General features: G+C 29.6%; 1 protein-coding gene across 5 annotated transcripts; it reads right to left on the bottom strand.

Annotated features, from left to right (window-relative positions):
• Positions 1 to 5,470: 5,470 nt before the first annotated feature.
• Positions 5,471 to 11,018, bottom strand: LOC107417063 (putative zinc finger protein CONSTANS-LIKE 11). Of its 5 annotated transcripts, none has more exons than XR_007240076.2 (8): positions 10,686 to 11,018; positions 9,744 to 10,498; positions 9,207 to 9,413; positions 8,002 to 8,345; positions 7,243 to 7,307; positions 6,249 to 6,317; positions 5,977 to 6,105; positions 5,471 to 5,815 (listed from the first exon to the last, which is right to left on the bottom strand). XR_007240076.2 is itself a non-coding variant. In XM_016025616.4 (5 exons), the coding sequence occupies exons 2-5, from the start codon at positions 10,338 to 10,340 to the stop codon at positions 7,172 to 7,174; spliced, it is 1,284 nt and encodes a 427-aa protein (XP_015881102.2). In that variant the 5' UTR covers positions 10,341 to 10,498; positions 10,686 to 11,012; the 3' UTR covers positions 6,954 to 7,171. The 5 variants fall into 5 exon arrangements, 1 of the variants encoding a protein (XP_015881102.2); XR_007240077.2 differs by having other exon boundaries at positions 5,471 to 5,812; XR_007240078.2 differs by lacking the exon at positions 10,686 to 11,018 and having other exon boundaries at positions 9,744 to 10,666.
• Positions 11,019 to 22,117: the final 11,099 nt, after the last annotated feature.

The raw sequence follows: 22,117 nt of genomic DNA, 5'->3' as shown, positions 1-22,117 counted from the left end.
ACCAATGTGCAAAAAGTATAACAATGTCATTTTTCATTGCATCTTTGTTTGTTTTGAAATGTGCATCTAGAAAAATCTTCTTAAATTCCTTTCTGTTAAGTGAACTCTTCTTCAAATATGTTGACCTAATATAATTTGTAGTTATATCTCGAATCTCAACATTGTGGTTAGCAATATTCCCTCTAAATTTCAATCCAGTTATCAATGCAAAATCTCTGCTTATGAAACACACACCGTACCACCTATATTGAACTCCATAACATCTTTGTCATCCAACTACATCATATACAATCCTAAATGGCGTATTAATTAGCATTGGTGCTTGAGCTTCGGCTTGTTCAAGAAATGGCCAAAGAATGTTTTCTGAAACTCCTTCAATCGTTTCATGTTTACCTTGCCCTTAACACTCAAGTTCCTTGAAGGTTTAAACATATGATGAAATTTTATTGTACAATTTTTCATCATCCCCATACAAGCGCTTTTGGATATTGGGGTTAACCTGTAATAATAAATAACAAAATCAACAACAAACAAATTCATATGATTCTACCAACTCAAATATAATAAACAAACAATACACAACAAAGTGAACCCCACACTAAGGCAAACTAATGGGGCTAGGTCAACATATTTTCTTCATGAAACACACCATCCAACTCAAAGGTGGAGCATTGGGGCGGGGTCACCTATTCTATTAATTGAATACATTACCTCGGCCATAAGTGGGAGCCATTGGGCCTGGGTCATCTTTGCCATTGATTGAACACATTACCCCTGCCACTAGCGCAGGCCACTAGGGCGGGATCTACCTGTTATACTCATTGCGAGATCCACGTATTCTAATCATTAATACTAACCTGCCCTTGGTTCAGGCCATTGAGGCGAGGTCATCTTATTCGAGCGGAGTAGATAGTTTCATAATATACCCCTTGAAAGGGACAAGGTATTTTTACAACACCTAATAATCTCTATCTCCTGTGCCATGTAGGCCAAATTTTTAGCTAATTCTTAATCAAACTATAAAAACTTTAAACTTTAATTAAATTTCAACAAAACTAAAACAATTTTTTTTCCATAAATAAACCCTAACCTCATGTTCTTTCTCCTTGGGTTGCTTCAAAGATTGTTGAATTGGTTGCTCCTTTAGTTACTCAGTGGTCATTCTTAAAGTTCCTGGCCGTGTGGGTGGCCATTCATAGCAGTTTACTACTCGTTGGTGGTTCTCTTCTTATTGACGACAGTTTTCTTTTCTGATGGATTGATTCTTCCAACAGATTTCTTAATTCTTGCCATTCTTAATGTAAAATGATAGCAAGTGAGAGAGTTGAAAAGGATATTTAGAAGATTTAAAGTCGCAAAGAGAACGAGAATCGCAAATTAAGGTTGGATGCATGGCAAGACAGGATGGCAAGGGAGGGTAAAATCAATTTTTGAATATTTTAAATCATTTTTTCAATGAGAGGGGTATTTTGGAGAATTTATCAAGTAGAGAATATGAAATGTGGCAAAATATTGAAAATGAGAGAGATGAGCATATTTATTCATTTTATGTGAAAGGTGGGCATTTTTGTGTTTTCCCATTTGGATTTTGTTTTACAGTTTGAGTAGCTCGTACTTCCACTACATTACTATTTAGTTGAGCATGTTTTGCAGCTTATAGCTGAAAATGTTCAAGTTGTTTGGTAATAGGATTTACAATGATTTAAATTGTTTAGCTAAAAATGATGAAACAAAAATATTTGATTGCGTAAGGAGATATTTTGCTCCTGCAAAAAGAAAATGATTCTTATCCATCCAGTACTCTAAAAACTTTACTTTTTGTTGTTGTAACAAAAATTGGATAGCAACAATCTTTTGCTGTGAGACAGTGACAACACATCAGCAAAAGCTTTATTTTATTTTTTTTCTAATATTATAAAATGTATTCAAACTTTTTATTTTCTTTGGCCGGTTTGGAAGTTTCATCACGGTAGCCATATTAAAAGAGTGAATTTAAAGATCTGGCAAGTGGGCAGTGGCTACTGTGTTGGCTAGCAAATAAGTGGTTAGGATTGACAACAATATAACACAGTTTGTAAAGAATAAAAGATTGACCAAAACTTAAGCCCTCGTCCATTACTTTTTCATACAAAATATTCTAAAATATTTTTGGTGTGTGTCAAAACTCATTGAATGGCAACCATAGTATATAAGAGCTTGAAGCTTTCAAATTCAACCATACATGTGGATTAATGTATCAACGCTAAAACCACTTTGCGAACAAGGACATCTTTTCCACTCATATTTTGCCACGAAACCATCCGTTCTATCAATTTCTTTTAGTGAAAGGGTATCAATATTTACAGGACAAATAAGTCGTATCAGTTTCTACCCAAGTTGTCCTACGTGCACAAGACTCAAAATGGACTTAGTGGGGTCCTTTCCTGGAGGCTTTAATTCTAGACCATACAATAATCTTTCTTCTTTAGTATCCTAAATTGACTTGGTAACCACTCACCGAACAGAATCATGGCTCATACTGTCCTTGAAGCATCTCATACAAGCTTCAAGCTTAATCATGTTTTGGCTTTCTTTTTTTCCCTTCTTTTTGTCAAATTTAGTGGTGTCTCATTCCCTTTTAGTGCCAAAATTACCTTTAGCCCATCTATTTCCATTGTAATTACATCCATCTTTTTACCTCAGAGAGAAAATTGACAACATCATGATAAAATCACACTCCCATTTATGTCCCTTTTGAATTGTACAAGATTTAGCACATTGCAACTTGCAAGTATTTTCTCCATCACAGTGGCATGTACTGAAACGGTGAAAAATAAATAACAAGACAAGGAGTTAAAATGACACCTTGTCATGTAGTGGGATTGGTGTGAAATGTGATAATGTGAAAATTGCAGGGACAAGATGGGTAATTCACAAACTGCAAACTGTGGCATTTACATCCCAAGCCAAAAAAATTTCCTTTTAAATGGTTTATTTTGTTCCAAACTCTTTGGCCATGACATACTGAGAGCTTTGTACAAAAAAAGAGAGAAAAAAAAAAAAATGTGCAGAGGCATAGAAAAAAGCAAACATGGTGATTTCTGCAGGATTCCTAACCAAACCAGAGAGGTTGATCATGTTCATCAACACAATAATACCACAGGTTCTGTTTCTTGCGAGCTATGCGGCTCGAGGGCCTCCTTGTATTGCCAAGCAGATGATGCATATTTGTGTAGAAAATGTGATCAGTCGGTTCATGTAGCTAACTTCCTGGCCCTCAGACATATTAGGTGCTTCCTCTGCAATACATGTCAAAAGCTTACACAGAGATATCTCATCGGAGTCTCCGCCGAGATGGTGCTTCCGACCATTGTGAGTTGGTCGGAGAGGAACCGGTGTAATTCCATTTCCAAAACAAGGCACTCGAGAATACTAAAGAGGCCTTTCCTTTTTCTCTGAGTCTTTGTTTCCTTTTTTCTTTTTATATATATTTTTCAAAGATTTCTTACGTGATTTTTATGTTTATTGTTTGCTCACCTAGCTAATTGTCAGAGGATCAGTTTCTTTGAGGTCTTGAATATGGAGCTTTGAAAATTTTTTAAGATTTTCTTGGCATATATTGTTTTGTCAGTAACCAAATGTGAGTAGAGAAACATCTTCCAGTTGAAAGAGAAGATACAGATACAGGATTTGAAATAGGTGGATATTAACTTTTGAGTTTCTTATAATACTTTCCTGTGTGATATGTATGACTTAATGAACCAGATTGCTCAGAGTATAGATCTTTGTATTATTTTATCTTTATGAGTCACTCTTTAAGACTCTTTTCTGTAATATATGAGGATCAGATTATAAACTTTTATGGTAATAAAATATTTATGTTCTCTTGAATCTCTCAAAGAGCACAAGTTTCATTTTGACCATTAACAGTTTGTAAAATTTATGGTAACCACTATGAAGCTTTCAATCATGGTGCTGCAGTGGACAAAGTCTGTCTCTATGCTTTACAAAATCATACACAGATTCTAAGAAGCAGATGTTTAGGAAGACATCCAGTAATTCTAAGGAAAGCATACAGCAATACCCACAAAAAATGTAAACATGGATCTCTCAGTATAAAAGATCGGAAACAAATAAAGTAAACATGGATCTCTCAGTATAAAAGACCGGAAACAGATAAAGAACTTATTTTTCCCATCAGCATTTCCTTGCCTAAATTAGTTGTTTTGGATTGGCATCATAGAGAGTTTTTGTTTTTCAGTTGTAACTTAAACATAGCATTGTTTTTATTTTTTAAAGTACTAGTTAAAAAAGCCTACAATTTTGAAACAAATTATCTCGAAATAGACTGCAAACTAGAAATATCAGAAACTCTGCACTTAATTTTGCCAAACAAACAAGACTAACAAAAGGAATAAGGAATTGGGCCCCAGGAAAGAGTAATGCGACAAATGTTATGGGCAAAGAAGAGCATGTTCAAGTATATATCAAAGGATATCAAAATGTTGCTCAGCTGATGGTGCCATTTTACAGTTTACTTTCCTAACTCCTGAATATTAGGGATAGGTGTGTATTTTTTTTTTTTTTTTTTTAATTTCCAAAAAGATATAGAACTTGAGGTACCCAGAAAAAACTACCTCACTTCTCTTTTCCAAGATTATGATTATTATATGTGTAGCAACCAGCAGTTTTTTTCAATAATAAAGCTAAAATAATCTTTGTTTCTTGAAAGAAACCGCCAAAGATTCTCCCATATTCCTTATTCCATGTATGATCTATAACCTTCAAATAAGACACACCTAAAGTGACCATGAGGTATAAGACAGGAAAATGTGGGAATTACAAAAGCAAGGAAAAAAAGCATGACAAAAACCGTAAGGAATTCAAGTCTTTGTTCTCCAACACCATCTTTTAAAAATGCACCAAAACTATCAAAAGTTTATTGAGGCATCTATTTTATCCTACCCTAACAATTTCGATGAGAGATGCAATTGAAATCCTCAGTACGAGACCAAATGGAGGATCACTAACAAACCAGAATAAAATGTAAAAGTTGGTGTCTGGAATATCCCAATCATTTGATAAACTCTTGGGGTTCCGATTCATGAGAGGCTAGCAGAAAGATGTAAAACAGAAGAAGAGGTCCTCAGATAATCACACATGCTATGAAAGCAGTGGCTTAATGTGATTGACAACAAACAGATGAATGAACAACAATGCCTTGTTCTTGGTAAAAACCTAAAGCTAGTTAAACAGTCAACTTGAGTTCCCTCATCAGTGGTCCAGCAACGCATCTAATTCAAAGTGACACACCACACATTACACTTATTCAACAATAGACTTTGCCAAACAAACCATGCTAACTGCATTAGACACCATCACGATTGACATGGAAAGCATACAATGTCATGATATTGTATAATTCTTAGCAAGACTAGAGGAAAAGTTAGTGAAGGTGATTGAAATTTAATCTCACATAGAACTTTAAAGGATAACAAAGTATTTCGAGCACATATTATTCTCTCAAATAGAATTTTAAATGATGTTCATATCTGAAAACAAAATCCAGTCAAGGCTTTTTACATGGAATAGAAACAGGTTAATCACATAAAGCACTTAACCAAACTTTTCTTGCAATAAGGACTTTCCCTTGTGGAAGGATGGGGAAGGTGACTGCAAAAGCAATAGAACGGTCAATGTAAAGTGAAGGATGGGGAAGGTGACTGCAAAAGCAATAGAAGGGCCCAAATTAAGTGAAGGAAACAACATGATCACTAGGATGTCATATACGTTCTTCACCAATTGTAGCTGCTGATGTTCAACAGAAAGTAAACTTCTGGCACATAATACATCGTTGGAATACAAACAAAGAAGAAAACATTGGTTAGAAAATATTTGACTTTTTTTTTAATGAAATATTCATCAAGAAAAATGTAGGAATCATCTCAACAGCATATAAGAAGCAATTTTGCAAATAATAATCAAAACTTATCATACCTAAGTGAACAAAGAAAACTCTTTTCATATAATGCTAGCGGAGGCAGGACACACTGACACAGGTCAAAAAATCATATGGTTCCACCAGTGTCGTCAAAATACCCCGAAGTTGCTAGCAGGACTGAAGATCTGCCATAATATATGAATATATTCTTACTTATTTGCTGAGGGAGGAAAACGAAAACTGATGCTCAAAAGCATTCTGCATATAGTGTTACTTTAACACACACATAGACAAAAGAAATGAAGGGAAGGAGGTAAGAAGAATCAACCTATAGGAGGATGAAAGACAAACCAACCACATGCAATCCCTCTCTTAAATGTAGAATAATTATTAGAACCTGCAAACAAAAAATTAAAAGAAAAAAAAATGCCGTCTAAACAATACACAAGGAAAGAGAAACAGAATATGTTTCATGAGCTCAATCAATCAACAAATCAAATGAATGGGAAAAGGAAATATGACATAAAATTTCATGTGATTCATGTAGAAAAACTAAGTGGTTTTTTGAGTAATTATATTGAAGATTTCCACATCATAGACGTTTTCCTAAAAACCAAAGAAAAAATCGACATTGAGAATAGATAACATGTTGCACAACTAAAACCAGGCATAGACGCTATCATCTTTATATATCTGTCTAATTAATGCTAATGTAATTCATAAATTTCCATTGTACTCTATACTGTGTCCCCTACTTAATGTAATTCATAAATTTCCATTGTACTCTATACTGTGTCCCCTACATCTTATTCTTTAAAAGCTTAACAAAAGAATCCTAATTCCAGTGCAGGCACATTTTGAACTGACGAATGCAATGAGAAAATGGAATGGTTGAACAGAATCACAATGCCAGCTTTGCACGCCATTCTATCCAAATACCTGAAATATTCTTATTTGCATGGAATAGTTAAATAATTTATTGTTAATGAGCACTTAAAAGTTTGCACCCAAATTCAGAAAGCAAAACCCAATCTGCAAGGAAATCCAAGTAATCAAATTCATTGCATCACTGAGTCCAGTGAATTTGACACATCTAATGTAATATAACGAATATTTATCAGTTCCGAGAGCTTTTATTTTTCTATGGTCTTGAAATAATGACATCTCTGGACAGGAAAAATGATGAATGCATATCCTCTGGTGGAGTACCGTTTTCAGTTGAGCCTGGTCTAGCAAGATAAGGGACAGAATCTAAACAGCTGAGAAATTCCTTTTTGCTGAAGGATCATAATCATATGCTTCCCCAGCTTTGACAAATCTACCTTTTACACGTTTCCTAGTGTCAGCTCTGGCTTTGCGAGAGGCATATCTTATTTGTTTACCAAACCTACAAGTTAGAAATGAACAAAATTTCTTAGCAGTTGGAGGTATGATATTTAAGAGATTTAATACATTTTTAAAGGATAGATTTGTTAATGCACCAACAACAACTGATTGGTAGCTGCCAAAAGAAACCAACATGCAAAAACATCTGATACAGAACATTGCTGAGGAAATGTATGCTAAATATTTCATACACATGCATAGATATTTCACACATGTGCGTATATATAACTCTACCTATATTTTAGAACAATTCAAATTTATGGCACTTCAGGGTAACATGTTATTCACAAGCACAATGGAGTTCTACCTAATGGAAATTTGTCTATCCAATAGGATTCAATATAAGATACCAGGATAAACTGAAATCAGATGGTAAAATCTTTAAAATGTCAACACTAACAATATTTTTACTCTATGAAAATCATATATTTAGAAGGGGTCACCATCAATCTTTATTATTCCTAGTTTCACAGTTATACTGTGATCCAACTCAAACTGCCAAATAAATATATTGTGTCAAGGGACTTGGATCACATGAAAGAGCAGAAGTAATAAATAAAGTTGCACTTTCAAAGACAGTTCTGACTCTAAAGTGTGCGTGTTTGTGTATGCCATTTAAATATGGCAATGGAGAGCAAGTTGAACTTTACCAAAACATAAACAGCATAGTGTATACAAAGAGTTGAGAGACATACGTTCGAGTTTTCTTTTTTTCATTGTATCTCATCTTAGCTTTATCTCTAGCCTGTGGACAGCTACCCTCCAATGTTGACTCCCAAGATTCTCCTGTTAGAAATGATGGTGACAATCCACAGTCTTGATAATCAGCAGCACTACTTTCACCTGTGATGTTGGATAGTGAAAGCGACATGGTTGAATGAACTTGCCCAGCAGGAAATCCCAGATTGATGTTTCGGCTACCAGTTGGATTTACAAGTAAGCAATTTGAACCACCATTCATGGCATGCATCAAACTAGATGACCCACCAACACAAGAGGATTGAAACGTCACACATTCCTTCTTTACTGATGATGATGCCTAAATAAAATATAAAGGTCAAACACATAGTGAGCATATCTCATAAAATCCAAAATGTAAGCAGAATGCAGATAAAGATAAAATTTTCAAGAATTTTTTATCAGGTCAGTGTATGAGAAAAATCGTCCCAGGCATGTGAATGAATAGTATAATATTTTTATACAGTAGTGGTGGTTTATAAGTTCCAACCTTGTGCCTGGAGAAGCAAGCCATATAATCAACAATAAGGTACTCTAATTAGCAGTAATATGGGGATTTTTATTTATTCATATGTCAGATTGAATTTACTAAAACTGGTTAGTTTAATTGATCAAGCAAATAAAGAGAAAACCAAACCGCTTACTTGAAATCAACTTATAAAGGTGAAATTATTACAAGTTCTGGAGATGTGTGTTATGTTTCTTATTTGAACCATTCTAAAAGTTCCCATGTAAAACAGAATCACTAATTCAATTTTGGTCAGGTGAGTTTACTCGCAGAATAAAAAAAAATGCATCAGAGAAAAAGGATGGTTATGAGAATATATATATATATATATATATTCAAAAAATGAAATCAAATTATAGATCATATCAAAAATATTAAGAGTAGTAATTGTCCAAGGAAAAGGAAAGAAAACAAACAAACTGCCTTACCAAAATCAAATTATATATGAATGATGAAAAGGTGTGATAAAACTTTTGAACTTTACAAGCAATAACTAAGTCAAAGTTTGCAACCTAACTTTCATTTGTGCTGTAAAAGTTTATATACCAGTAGAATCAATAAGATGAATTACTGAGGGAGAAAAATAAATTTACTTTAAAAGTAAAATAAAAGAAAGATTATAAGAACCGTGTAGGGATTGAAGTAGGAGACAACCTCTATAGCATTTTCAATAGGACCATTAGACTCAGTAACGGATAGGTTTTTCTCCATTAACAGGCAATCCATTCCTCCATCCTCAAACTGGCATCTGGGAAGGCCTTGTGAATTGCTTAATATCTCATCATCATTTTCGAAGTTCAATGGAACATCATCCATGTTGAAAGCTTCACATAGATCTTCACCATCATGGATTCCAAGATCCTTGAAATTGGAACAACCCCGAAGTACATGGAGAAAAAAATAAAAATAATCAAGTTCATTTATAAGAAAAAGTAAAAACAAAAATCCAGAAGCATCTTTAGTTGTCATCTATCACTATTTATGGCTTTCTGTGGTATTGTGCTCGTGAAGGAAGAGGGAATACAAAGATCAAAGTGCCGGTGGAGATGATAGTGCATTATATTTGAGTCTGCAAGAAGAATTTCTCCAAACTTGCATTATATCTTGCTCTATGAAAGAAATCACATAAATTAGCAAAGAGCCAACAATACCATCTAAAGCCTAATCACATTCCCCAGTACAAAATATTACCTTAGGTGGGTGGTTCGACTCCTCAGCAAAGAAAGGTGCTTGATCTCGACAGTAAAGCATGTAATTTTGATTTGGTGGAGTCACAGAAGACGGTCCTGGCCAAGTGTCAAACTTCATGCAAGGTTCCGGTTCATGTAACTTGGAAGTAACCATCCCCAATGCCCCTACGTCATCGTTTCTAGGTTCCACATTGCTAGTGTCGCAATGTCCGTCCGTAGGCAATGAACCAAGTGAACCCCAACCACTATCAAAACCACTCAAAGAAGGCGCTTCAAGAACCGAAGACCAAATCCTCGAAAAATCAGCCAACGAAGGACAACCCGTATAACAATTCAAGGTTTGGCGCTGGTGCCCCATGCTCATACAGCCATTAGCATTCCAGTCACAACTTTGACACAGAGATATTTTGTCATCCATACATCTAATAATCGCAGGCTCGGCATTGCATTTGTCACATAAGAGTGACCGAGTATGCCTTCTTGATAAAGTATTGGCAGAGTGTACCCAACCATCACAGTGCAAGCAAAGCCGGGCCGAATCCGACTTACAGTAAACTACTGCCCTCACCACCCCACAAAACTCACACAGAGGCTCCATAAAAAATACCACTCCTCTTAGAAAAAAATAAACCTAATGAACGTCTAGAAAATTATTCCTCCTCACAATGCGAATTAACTAATTAATCCAAAGCTTATGGCGGGAATTCGGCTAATGGGTTTTAATCATCAAAGTTCAAGCCAATGATCCTCCTAATTCTTCACCATTTTCAAGAAACAACCAAAAAAGAAAAAAGAAAGAAAAAAGCATTAAGAATCTAACAAAAACCCATTTTTCTAAGTTGATAGCTTCAAGCATTTATGCAAACAAAAATTCCAACAATGAAGGGAAAAAAAAAAAAAAAGAAACAGGAGCCTAAACGTTGTATCAATGGCAATCACTTACCAATGAATCTACGCCGAATCCCCGCCAAAACATTAGCTGAAACACAATCAGCCAATATCAGGCAATTCAAGATCCATGAATGGGGGTCCAAAAAAATGAAAAAATTGTTGAGGCAAGAAATTTTTGATCAAATATGGAAGTGGGTATGAGGGTAGAGAAGAGGGTTAGCTAAGCAAGCTTTGAGAACAGCAATGTTGGCTTTGTTGTGTGACAGTATTAATCAGCTTACTTGTGCAAAAACTGTTTATTTATTCACGTTGTTCCTTGGATTTCTGGGTGTTCGCCACGTGGCAAGATTTGGGCTTTGGAAAGTGATAGCACCGTGACGTGGATTGGTTGCCTTCGGAGAATCTGGTATGGATAGCCTGTTTACTCGGACAGTGGCCTGGGCGATGGCAAAAGTAGTAAATATGTTGAAGAACCAGGTGGCTTTGTTAAGAAATTAAGTCACGAGCCACGACCAGATTGCCACGTCAGCCAAACATATGTTCTCGTTCAGATACGATAATGTAGCTCCGAATCCATAGTCATAGCCTGTAACTCACGGACCGACACGTGGTTCTTTCAGGTGAAGGCTTTTGATTTTGTGGTGAAGGGATGTTTGCAGTTTGCTTATCTGGCATCTTTTTATGATGACATGGCAGTTAGCTTGGTGGTAGACTACTTTTGAGTTTTGCCTTGGAAATTTTTTTTTTTTAATTTTTTTACTAAAAAAGTTTTCGCATACTTATCTCTTAACAAAAATGCTTGATTCCCTTTTAACAAACCAAGATAAAAAAGGCTTAATTTCCAAAACTCTTTTTGTTCCTTAGTAAATTGGAATTGGGAATCAAAAAAAAGAAATGATTAAAAACATACAACGATTACAAAAAAATATATATATATATGTGTGTGTGTGTGTGTGTGTGTGAATGATTAAAAACATACTATGATTACAAATACATATATATATATATGTGTGTCTGTGTCTGTGTATATATATATTGGTAATTATCACAAATATTCATTTGTTTATTACTTTTTTTTTAAACCAGAAATTATATAATTGTATAAATTAATATATCTATATAAATTAACAAATTTCATATAAGTTAAAATATAAAATCTTAGAGAATCATTATTTCTTCATAATTCTGATAATGACTTGGAATTTGAATCATTGTACCTTCAATAACAAACAAAATACAAAAAGTTATACGAATCATGCATCGATACACTGTTCATAATTCATTATTCATTACAATAGTAAGTTTTTTTGTTTTTTTTGTTTTTTTTGTTTTTTTTTTTTGAAGCTATGGGAAAGAAAAGAAAAGAAATATACTCTTCATAATTCATTATTCATTACAATAGTAAGTTTTTTTTTTTTTTTCAAGCTATGGGAAAGAAAAGAAAAGAAAAGAAATATATAACATCTATATAGAGCGAGAGAAGCTTCATGTATCCTAAATTTCATATGGCTTATTCAAAAATGCAACAAAATAAACAAATAAAAGGTTAATTCCAATATTAGTATCCTAAACTTTTGAAGTAGAAAACATTCCAGCTGTTCTTGAATAGCTTTTTTAAAAAAGGTAGAATCTATGATTTCTTAGAAATGAGATTTAGCCATTTTCAAGTAAATACATAACTCAACGAAAAAATTTCTTACCTGCCCAATTTCTAATGAATTAAGATAGCCACTACTTTCAATACAAATAGTTATTATTTGTACTTCTATCATGAGAGGAGCTAATTGAGATTGTTTGAGCAACTCACATAATCATTGACTTCTTACCAATTGATTTTGAGTAGCTTTATCGAGATCAAAAGTGAATTATCTAAACTTTCAAAATTATGCAATTTGAATCCTAAACTTTGAAATTTTATAATTTGGATTCTTAATTTTTTAATTTGACGTGAATTGATCAAGTTACAAATGAACTGTTTACATGCAATTCACTTACTTTTTAATTGTATTTTAATATTCTCAATTTTTAGACTTATGCAATTTAGGTCTTCAAGTTCATTAACATGGCATTTAAGCCTTTCATTTTTCAGATAAAATAATTTATTAAAAAAAAACACTTGTTAAAAATAATTAATAATCAATAGTACAAAATGTAAAATAGGTTTAACTTCTATGTAAAAACATTTTAGCAAGAAATAATATGTTTTCCCAAAAAAAATAATTAATAAGAATAATAATAAATTACTTGAAAGAGCTTAAAACAAAATTTAAATTAGGTTGGCACCCCTTAAAATAATAAAAATCAATATAATATACGTAAAAAAAATCCCAAAAGAAAAAATTTAATGGCATTGTTTATACTAATATTTTCGACCTAGATATAAAACTAGAATATGATTAAAAAAAAAAAATACTATTTGTCCCACAATGTTTTAAAAGCAAAAGCCATATGAATACTAGTAGTACGTATTTGCTGGCATTTTATCTTACATTAGAAAAGCAAGATAATGATTGGTGGTTCCCTCTTATATATATTAAAGCCTCCTATACATTTTGAAAAGACACCTTAACATTTACTAAGCCCCTTTATTCTAGATTGTTTTTCTTAGTTTTAACTATAGTTTTCAACAGAGTTTTAATTGTAGTTTTCAATATAGAATAAGCTTTTCGACTGTTTATTGTATGTTTTTGCTTCTTCTTTTTTATAATTTTGTGCTGGCCTTTTAGGGCTCCTATTATTTAGTTGAGCTATTTAATTTTGTGCTACTGTATTTATTGGCTTTAGATATTTAATTTTTTGATATTATTCTTATTCATTTTTCTTAGCCGATTAAAGTATTTTAATCATTATGGTTTTAAAATATTTTTAATTGTTTGTTATGTATAATTAAATATATATATATATATATTTTTCGTACAATTGTTATTATTTTTATTATTTTTTTCTCTCTTTCCTTCTAAATGAAGGAGGTATGTCCTCACAACCAAAGACGTTCAATTTGAATTTTTCCCCAACAAGCCCTAAAAATTATCATCTCTTCTTTTTTTTCTTTTTTTTTTCAAATAATGCAATTTATAAATAAAATAATACTTATTAGAAAAAATAACTAATAATCAATAGTACAAAATGTATAAATAGGTTTAAATTCTGTTAAAAAATATTTTATCAAGAAAAAATATATGCTTTCAATAAAGAAATTTCTGGTAATAATTTAAATAAGGATTTTTTGGTGAATAAGTTTATATTGATATTTTTATCTTAAACTTTATGATATAATAAAATTAACCATGAAAGAATAAGAATAAAAATTCCATAAAAGCATTTTTGGGTGAAAAAAATAATAATAATATATGAAATAAAAGATAAAATATTTATAAATTTATTAAAATATAGATATATATATATAATTATTTTTTTCCGTTTGCCTTAAGCAGTTTAGAAGAGAAAATTACTTTTTTTTTAAATAATTTGTAATAAATAATAAATATTTTATCTTTTATTTCTTCTATTATTCTTTTGCCCAAAAATTATTTTCTTTATTTTGTTTATTTTTATTCTTTTATGGTTACTTTATTATATATTATAAGATGTTAAATTAAAATAAAAAATAATTTAAGCTTATTCAACATTAAAATCTTTATCTAAATGATTAATTAATTTTTTTCTTCGAAGAATATATATTTTTCATTACTAAAATGTTTTTAAATAGAACTTTTAACCTATTTATACATTTTGTACCGTTGATTATTCTTTATTATTTTTGATAAATATTATTTTATTTTAAATAATATTATATCCAAAATCAAAGATCTAAATCATAGAATTTGAAAAATCGAAAGCTTAAATAGGACATTAATGAAATTAAATGCAGTCTAAATTATACAAACTTTAAACTCAATGATATCAAAGTGCAATTAAATAAGATCAAGTGAATTGCACAGAAACGTCCTACAATTCATTTCTAATTGAATAAAATTGCACCAAATTTGAAAATTGAGAGCCCAAATCTCATAAATTTCAAATTTCAAGATCCAAATTGCATAACTTTAAAAATTTAGATTGCTAAATCGCAATTAACCCAAAAAAAAAAAAAAGAATATCGCCATATATTTTATATATATTTATATATTATATTTTCTTGATTAATTATAATATTGTATTCTTTAATGTGAAGGAATTGCACATTGGATCTTAAAGTTTAAAATGTTGCAACAAAAGCCTTCAAGTTTCAGTTTGTTTCAATTAATTTTAGTCCAATCAGAAATTTTGACAAATGGTAGTTAGTGCAAAATTTAGACTAGCCAGCATTAAAATTAAACTTTATAAAACTAAAAGGTCTAGACTGCAATAAATTAAAATAAGGGGATTGCAACAAACTTGACCAAGCTACGTTTTAATATTGGTAAAGTGGGATGAAACCGTTAACCATAGTCGGCAAAATTAAATTGGATCAAAATATATAAATTTGAACCTTTAATGACTAAACTTGTAATACTTTAAACTTGAGAATCTAGAATCTAATTTTCTCAAACTAAATAATCTTAAATTGTAATTAATTCTTTTTATTATTATTTAGAGTTGGAGAATTCATATTCTATAATATAGAGAAATTGATATTTTTGTCATTAGACTTTTTCCAATCGGATTTTGTGTCTTATATATATATATATATAAATATATATACATATATAGTTTTGCTATAGTAAATCTACAAGCTTATCTTAAGGAGCATGTATGAAATTTTTCTACATTCTACAATATATTAATAATCTTATAAAAAACATTATACAAATTATACATCCCCAACATGGAAAAGCGTGATACATGTTCCACAAAAATAAGCATACAAATTTATCATAATAAAATTATATATATATATATATATGGTCAAATTTAAATCAGATCCTCATTATTATAACTAATGTTATGACTTTTTTTATTTTAGTTCTTGAATCGTATCAAGGTAAAAATTCTAAATTATATTCATTAATATTGGATTCTGATAAAGTTTATTTTTTTTAAATAAAATTTTAGTATGTTATTAAATTTATTTTTTACTACATTTTTAATTTTTAAATCATAACTCTCAATATAATTTAAGGAAAAGAAATATCTAATGTTTCAACTATTAAGTTAATATACATATATACGATTATAATATTGTAAAGAACTTATAAAAATAGACTGTGAAAGACAACTATCTATAGTCGTCAAATCATGAGAAACATGTAAATTTTATGACTATAGATATTGTCCCTTGTCCTTATCCATAAGTCCCATAATATATCATTTTTGTATATATAATCAAACTCAAATTAAATTTTTAATAGCAAGATTAATACCAATTTTAATGTGAATTTGACAATATATATGTGTATATGTATATGTATTTCACCAATATCTTCATAAGCCACATTAGTACAGCAGCCTTATCCTAGAAGTCCCCCCATATTGACGGTTTTTATTCAAATACATTAAGAATTTGATGATTTAAGTGCATTAGAAATATTATAGGAATCCATTAATTTTTATAGAATGTCATAGTTTTCATACAAGTTTTATAAGAATTTTATATGGAATTTAATGAAGTTTGTGAGACTTTTATCAAAGAATAATAGGCTTTGATGGAATTTCTATAATTTTCATGAACCTTTATGTGACATTTCCTTTTTATATTATTAATAACCTTACCAATTATCTCACATGTGTAGCAGTAATCAACATTTGTTGGTCCAATTCCCGAAACATGGGCTCCGCGGAGAACATTGGAATGGTCATGTGTTTTTGGGGCTACCACTTTATCATCAAAGAAGATGATAAAATGAAATAACAATAAAAGGGTTTTTTTTAAAATCAACCATTTTGAAGCTTAAAATTGATAAATAACAAAAAATTTTATTTTATTGAATAATAGCCATCTTTTTATACTTTTGGACCAAACTACCCTTGTTAACCAAATTGATAAACAATAAATTAAAAGGGTTTTTTTTTTTTCTGTTTTTTGTTTTTTTGTTTTTTTTTATTTTCAAATGGGTTTTTCTAAAACCTCCCCTTCTTCTTCAACTGCTAGCCCCTTTCATCCCCAAAAGACCATAAAGATGATGAAGGACAAGAAAAAGCAGCTTCAAAAAATCAAAAACCATACAAAGCTACTAAGGAGCAAACACAGGACATCAATTAAAAGGTGGTCGCTCTCCATTCACAATGTTTCTTTCTTTCATCCTCTTTCTATGTAGCTGCTGATCTACTGAGCCATGATCAGATGCCGAAAACACCACTGACAGAGCGAGAGACAGAGCTCAAGAAAAAAAAAATGGAGATTAAAATGGTAAATTAGGATTTAGTTGTCTTTCTTTTTTGCCTTTTGAATTTTGTGATTTCAAACTTTTTCATTTTATTTTTTTAACAGATTTTAATTTATTTTTTATTGCAAATTCATTGTTTTGCATTTTTGATAGTTTATTTGGATGTTGAGAATAATATTGTCTAAGTAGTAAAATGTTTTATTATTATTATTTTTTTCCAACTGAGTACCTGCATTGAAAAAAGGCTAATTGGGGTCGATTTGTCTGCATTATGCACTCCTCCTGCAGTAGGTTAGTATTTTTCCTTTTAATTTTTTTTTTATAGCTTCTTCCACTCTTTTCATTTTTAAGATTTTTTAAGTGTTAGTTGAGGAGTTAGATTTAGATAAACCCCGAATGTAATTTAGACTGATTCAAGCAAAAAATGACAAAATGACAAATTATTATGTGTATACAACAAGCATGATACCTTTATTCTTTTTTATTTTTTTATTTTAAGAAACAAAGCTCATACATAATGTGAATAGGGTTCAAGGTATAGAGAAGTTTGGAATTTTCAAGGTTCTTAAGGGGTTGTTTGAGACTAATTCCTTATAAATATAAACGAAAAAGTTTAAGGGGTTATTTTATTCTATTTTTTTCAGTTGAATTTTTGCCCTTGTTTATGAGTGACATTTTTCTTACTTGTTTTTAAAAAATTATTGTGCTAAAATTATTTATATTATCCATATAAGCTATATCTTTAATAAAAAAAATAAAAATAAAAAATAAAAAAATAAAAAAGCTAAAACCCATATTTTCTTTTCTTTCCCAAGGTCTTTGTCAGATGCATTCAACTCTTAGAGAAGACAATATTTGAAAAAAAATCATTACATATATATTCCACACTTCACAAGCATGAGTGTGAGAGAGAGTAAAAAGTATTATCACAAAGATTGTTTGAAGAAGTTTTGAGGCATAAAACCATGATATGCATCCATGGAACATTCAAGACTCTATACCAAGTGTGGTAGTCTTTGTTAACAAAGTTAATAGAAATTGTATAATATATTTATATTTGTACTTTCTATGATTATTAGTGAATGCACAATATTATTATTATTATTACTATTATTCATTTTCCTATTCTGAAAGAAGAATATTCTATAACAACCAGGAAAATAAAAAAGCTTGTAGTTTATATTTTTATTTTTAGGTAAAATATTTAAGTAATCTTTCTTCCATCTCCTTGTAGCTTTGACTTCGAGACACTAGGGATATATAATATGGAGGGATATATAGTTCCTTGTAGAAGTCTTCGTATAATATTGGAAGACACAATGTATAATATGTAGGGCATTTGAACTTCCAAATTTGGTAAAGTCAAAATCAGAACTCCTATGGCGTGTGGAATATTTTCCTCCAATCTAGAATATTTTACTCCTGTTGGAGAACAATTTCCTTCGGTTGAAAAATCATTTTTGATAGATGGATAAACATTTCCTATGGCGTAAACTATCCCTAATGCGAACATTCTCCATTGGGTTTACTATTCTCATGTATATCATGAGATAATATATTCATATATCTCTGTCTATTATGTCCAATATCATCGCATTGGCTATATTTACGTCCAATAACATCTTTATTTTTAGATGGTATGCGTTGCATCCTTAGGCTATTAGCTCACCTATGAGTCCATCTTGGTAGAAAAACAATACGACTTGACATATAAACCGAAGCATGCAATTGTTTATTTATCTAAAAGATGATAAAAAGACTCAGCATAAACTGCATGATATGCATCTATAGTGTAGTGATGAGAACACATACGATAAAGAGTAATTTTGCATTATTTGCAAGCAGAAATACAATGATCATAATGTTATTGATCAAGATCGAATATTTTATATGAGCACGTATTTGATTGAAGGTTAACTATGCCTTTCAAACTCTCACCTTTTACAACAAACTTAAACATATTAATAGCCACACACGCAACCCGATAGACTTCAAATTTCGAAGTTTGAGTTTCTCTTCCATAAAGTTAGTCATAGGCTTTAGCAAATATTTATTTCAATAGAATTGAAAATATCATCTTCTAACTCCGATTTTGTGCATATTTTGCCAACAGAAATCATTATATTTTTACCATTTTGATACTCCCAAAGAACACCATCATTTTTTGTCAATGTTCCATCATATAAAACCATAATTACAATATCCTTATCTTCTATTTCACTACACAATTAAATGAATAATGTTAAACTAAATTAATAAATTTATAAAAATATGAATAATATTGATCAAACATATTAACAGTCTCAAAAAAAAATAATTTTTTTTTTTTGGCCAAATCCAATATTTTCCTATAGTAAATTGGTGGAAATTAGCGAAAAGCTATAGAAAATGGTAAACCAGTGGAAAATGGTGGAACTTCATCTTTTTCATCTATATTCCTATGGTTTTACAAGTTTAGCGAATTTGTAGATCTACAAATTTTTCCACCATTTTTCACATTATATATAACCTAAGTACTTTTAAATTCAAATATCACAATTCATAAACTAATTTAATACATATCTATATAAAAAAATCCTTAACAAAATCAAAAGTCATTTAACATAAATTAGAGCCTTTAAGAGGAAAAAAAAAGGGGAAAAATCTTTATTTGATTTTAGCTCCAAAATGAGAAAAATATGAGGAAAGAGAGTAAGCAAGTAAAAGAGAGAGAAGAAAAAATGTGGGAAAGGGGAAAATAAGAACACGAAACGTGTAGGAAAGGGAGAAACAAAGCAATATGAAATAAGTTGTTGAAATATATGTTATTTTTCAATTTTAGCCAAGGATATTTTTGTCCAATAGTGGCTATTTATCAACAAAATAAAAGTTTTTGTTGTTTTTCAGTTTTTGATTTATAATGCAGTTATTTTTCAAAAAATCACCCGGAAGATTCTCTGGTCACATAATGGTGGTGATACAAGGTCGAAAGAAGTCATATGTATGTGCAATGGTGGAGGTCAATAGCAAGTGGAAGGTGAAGTTCAAAAGGAATATGAAGCAATGATCGAAAATATTTTTAACAAAGTATTCAATAAAAAGTTTGATGAATTTAAAAATTTTCAAATTGGATCAATCCAAAAAAATCTAATGAAATCCATTCATTATTTTTTCTAAAATATACCTTACAAGTTTATGACTTTTTTGAATGAGTACCCCTAATTTCTATAAATTATAAATTTTTAAAAAAATTTAATTAAATAATTTAGATTTTAATAGATAATTATAGACTCCAATAAAAACTCAACTTTTAAATCCTTTAAACTATACATTTAATACAATTTTAAAAATTTGTGTATTGAAATGATGAAAAATTACACTTTAATACTTTGAAGTTTAAGATTTATGCAATATTGGCTTTAAAGTTTTTGATTCAGCAATTTCACCTTGAAATTTTAAAATTGATTCAAATTGATACCTTATTATAACAATATCATTGAAATTAACAATGTTAATATAACATAACATTATGCTGATGTAAAAATTTATTTTTCAGAAATTAAAAAAATAAATTTATTAGTTTTCCATTTTGTATTTATGATTTTTTATTTGAAAAATTGTATCAATTCCTTTTTTATATTTAAATTAAAATACCAAAAATCATAATTAAATGTTTTTGACCTACAATTAGACCAAAATCTAAAAATTAAAATAGTATTGGAATTTTTGATCTAATAAAAATAATTTTATTGGACCAAAAATAAAAAATAATTTTTATGCCCAACCCAAAAAAAAAAAAAGAGACTGAAATGCAAAAATAAAAATTAGACCAAAAATTAAAAAATGAAAATAAAAAACATTTTTTTGTCTAATTTTTATTTTTTTTATTCTTGGTCTAATAAAATGAATTCAGTTTGATGCCATAATTGATTATTTAAAAATTAAAAAAATTAAAAGAAATCAAAACAATACATTTGTCATTTTTCCATTTTATAGACCCAAAAAAAAAGGCCAAAATGATGTAATATTTTCATTTTTGAAAAATGTTTTCATTCAACCAAATGAATTAGAGATAAAACTGTAAATAGATTCCAATGATTCGAGATTGGCTCGTAACCGACTCGATTTTAACTCTTTGAACTCGACTTGCAAAAAATATAAGTCAATCTTGAACAAACAATCAAGAGAAAAAAATATGCGAGCTAATCTTAACTATGTTGAGGTAGTTCATAAGTAGTTTAAATTTATATTTTTATTTACATATTTATTATTGATTTAATCATGTAAAATACTTATAATATTAATTTAATAATGTAAAATGCTTATAATATATAAATGATATAAGAAATATTTAATTTTATAAAATAAATTTGATTAAACAAAATATTAATTTAATGATCAAAATAATAAATTAAATGTTTAATTTTTTTTTTTGGACTTTTATTTAAGAATGAATTGATTGGATCTTAAGCCTTTTATAAATGACTCAAACCAATCATAAGCAGCGGATTTCAAAATTTGATTGAGTTTAACTAAAGCTTTAATCACTCCAAAAACTATATGAGTTGAGCTTAAATATCATAATATTCGATTAAGTTCAGCTCATTTATATTCCTAATTATAGATCAAAATACCAATATAGGAATGAATTGTGATCTATTTTCCATTTTAGGAAAAAAAATAATTATTTGACTAAAAAATAAACCATTTAAAAATGAAAAAATAAAAATTAGACCAAAAAAGTAATTTTATCAGACAAGAAAATAAAAAATAACCAAAAATATTTTTATTTATATTTTTAATTTTCAATCTAATTTTATTTTGATATTTTGGTCTTTTTTTTATTGGAAATTATTTTTAATTTTTAATCTAATAAAATTATTTTTTTATCAAACTAAAAATTCTAATTTTATTTTAATTTTTATTCTTTGATTTAATTTTATGTCAAAAACATTTAATTGTGATTGTTGGTTTTTTAATTTAAATATGAAAAAGAGAAATGGATACACTCTTCCAAATAAAAAAACTATAAATATAAAATGAAATAATAAATTTAATTTTTTTCAATTTTTTATAAAAATATATTTTTATTTCTAAAAAATGAATTACAATGCATCATGACATCATGCTAACATCAACACCGTTAGCACTGTTAATTTTAATAATATTGTTATTTTAAAATATCAAATTGCAATAATTT

This window comes from Ziziphus jujuba, chromosome 4 (assembly GCF_031755915.1).
Source record: "Ziziphus jujuba cultivar Dongzao chromosome 4, ASM3175591v1".
NCBI lineage: Eukaryota > Viridiplantae > Streptophyta > Magnoliopsida > Rosales > Rhamnaceae > Ziziphus > Ziziphus jujuba.
This window is presented reverse-complemented; position numbering and strand designations above follow the sequence as displayed.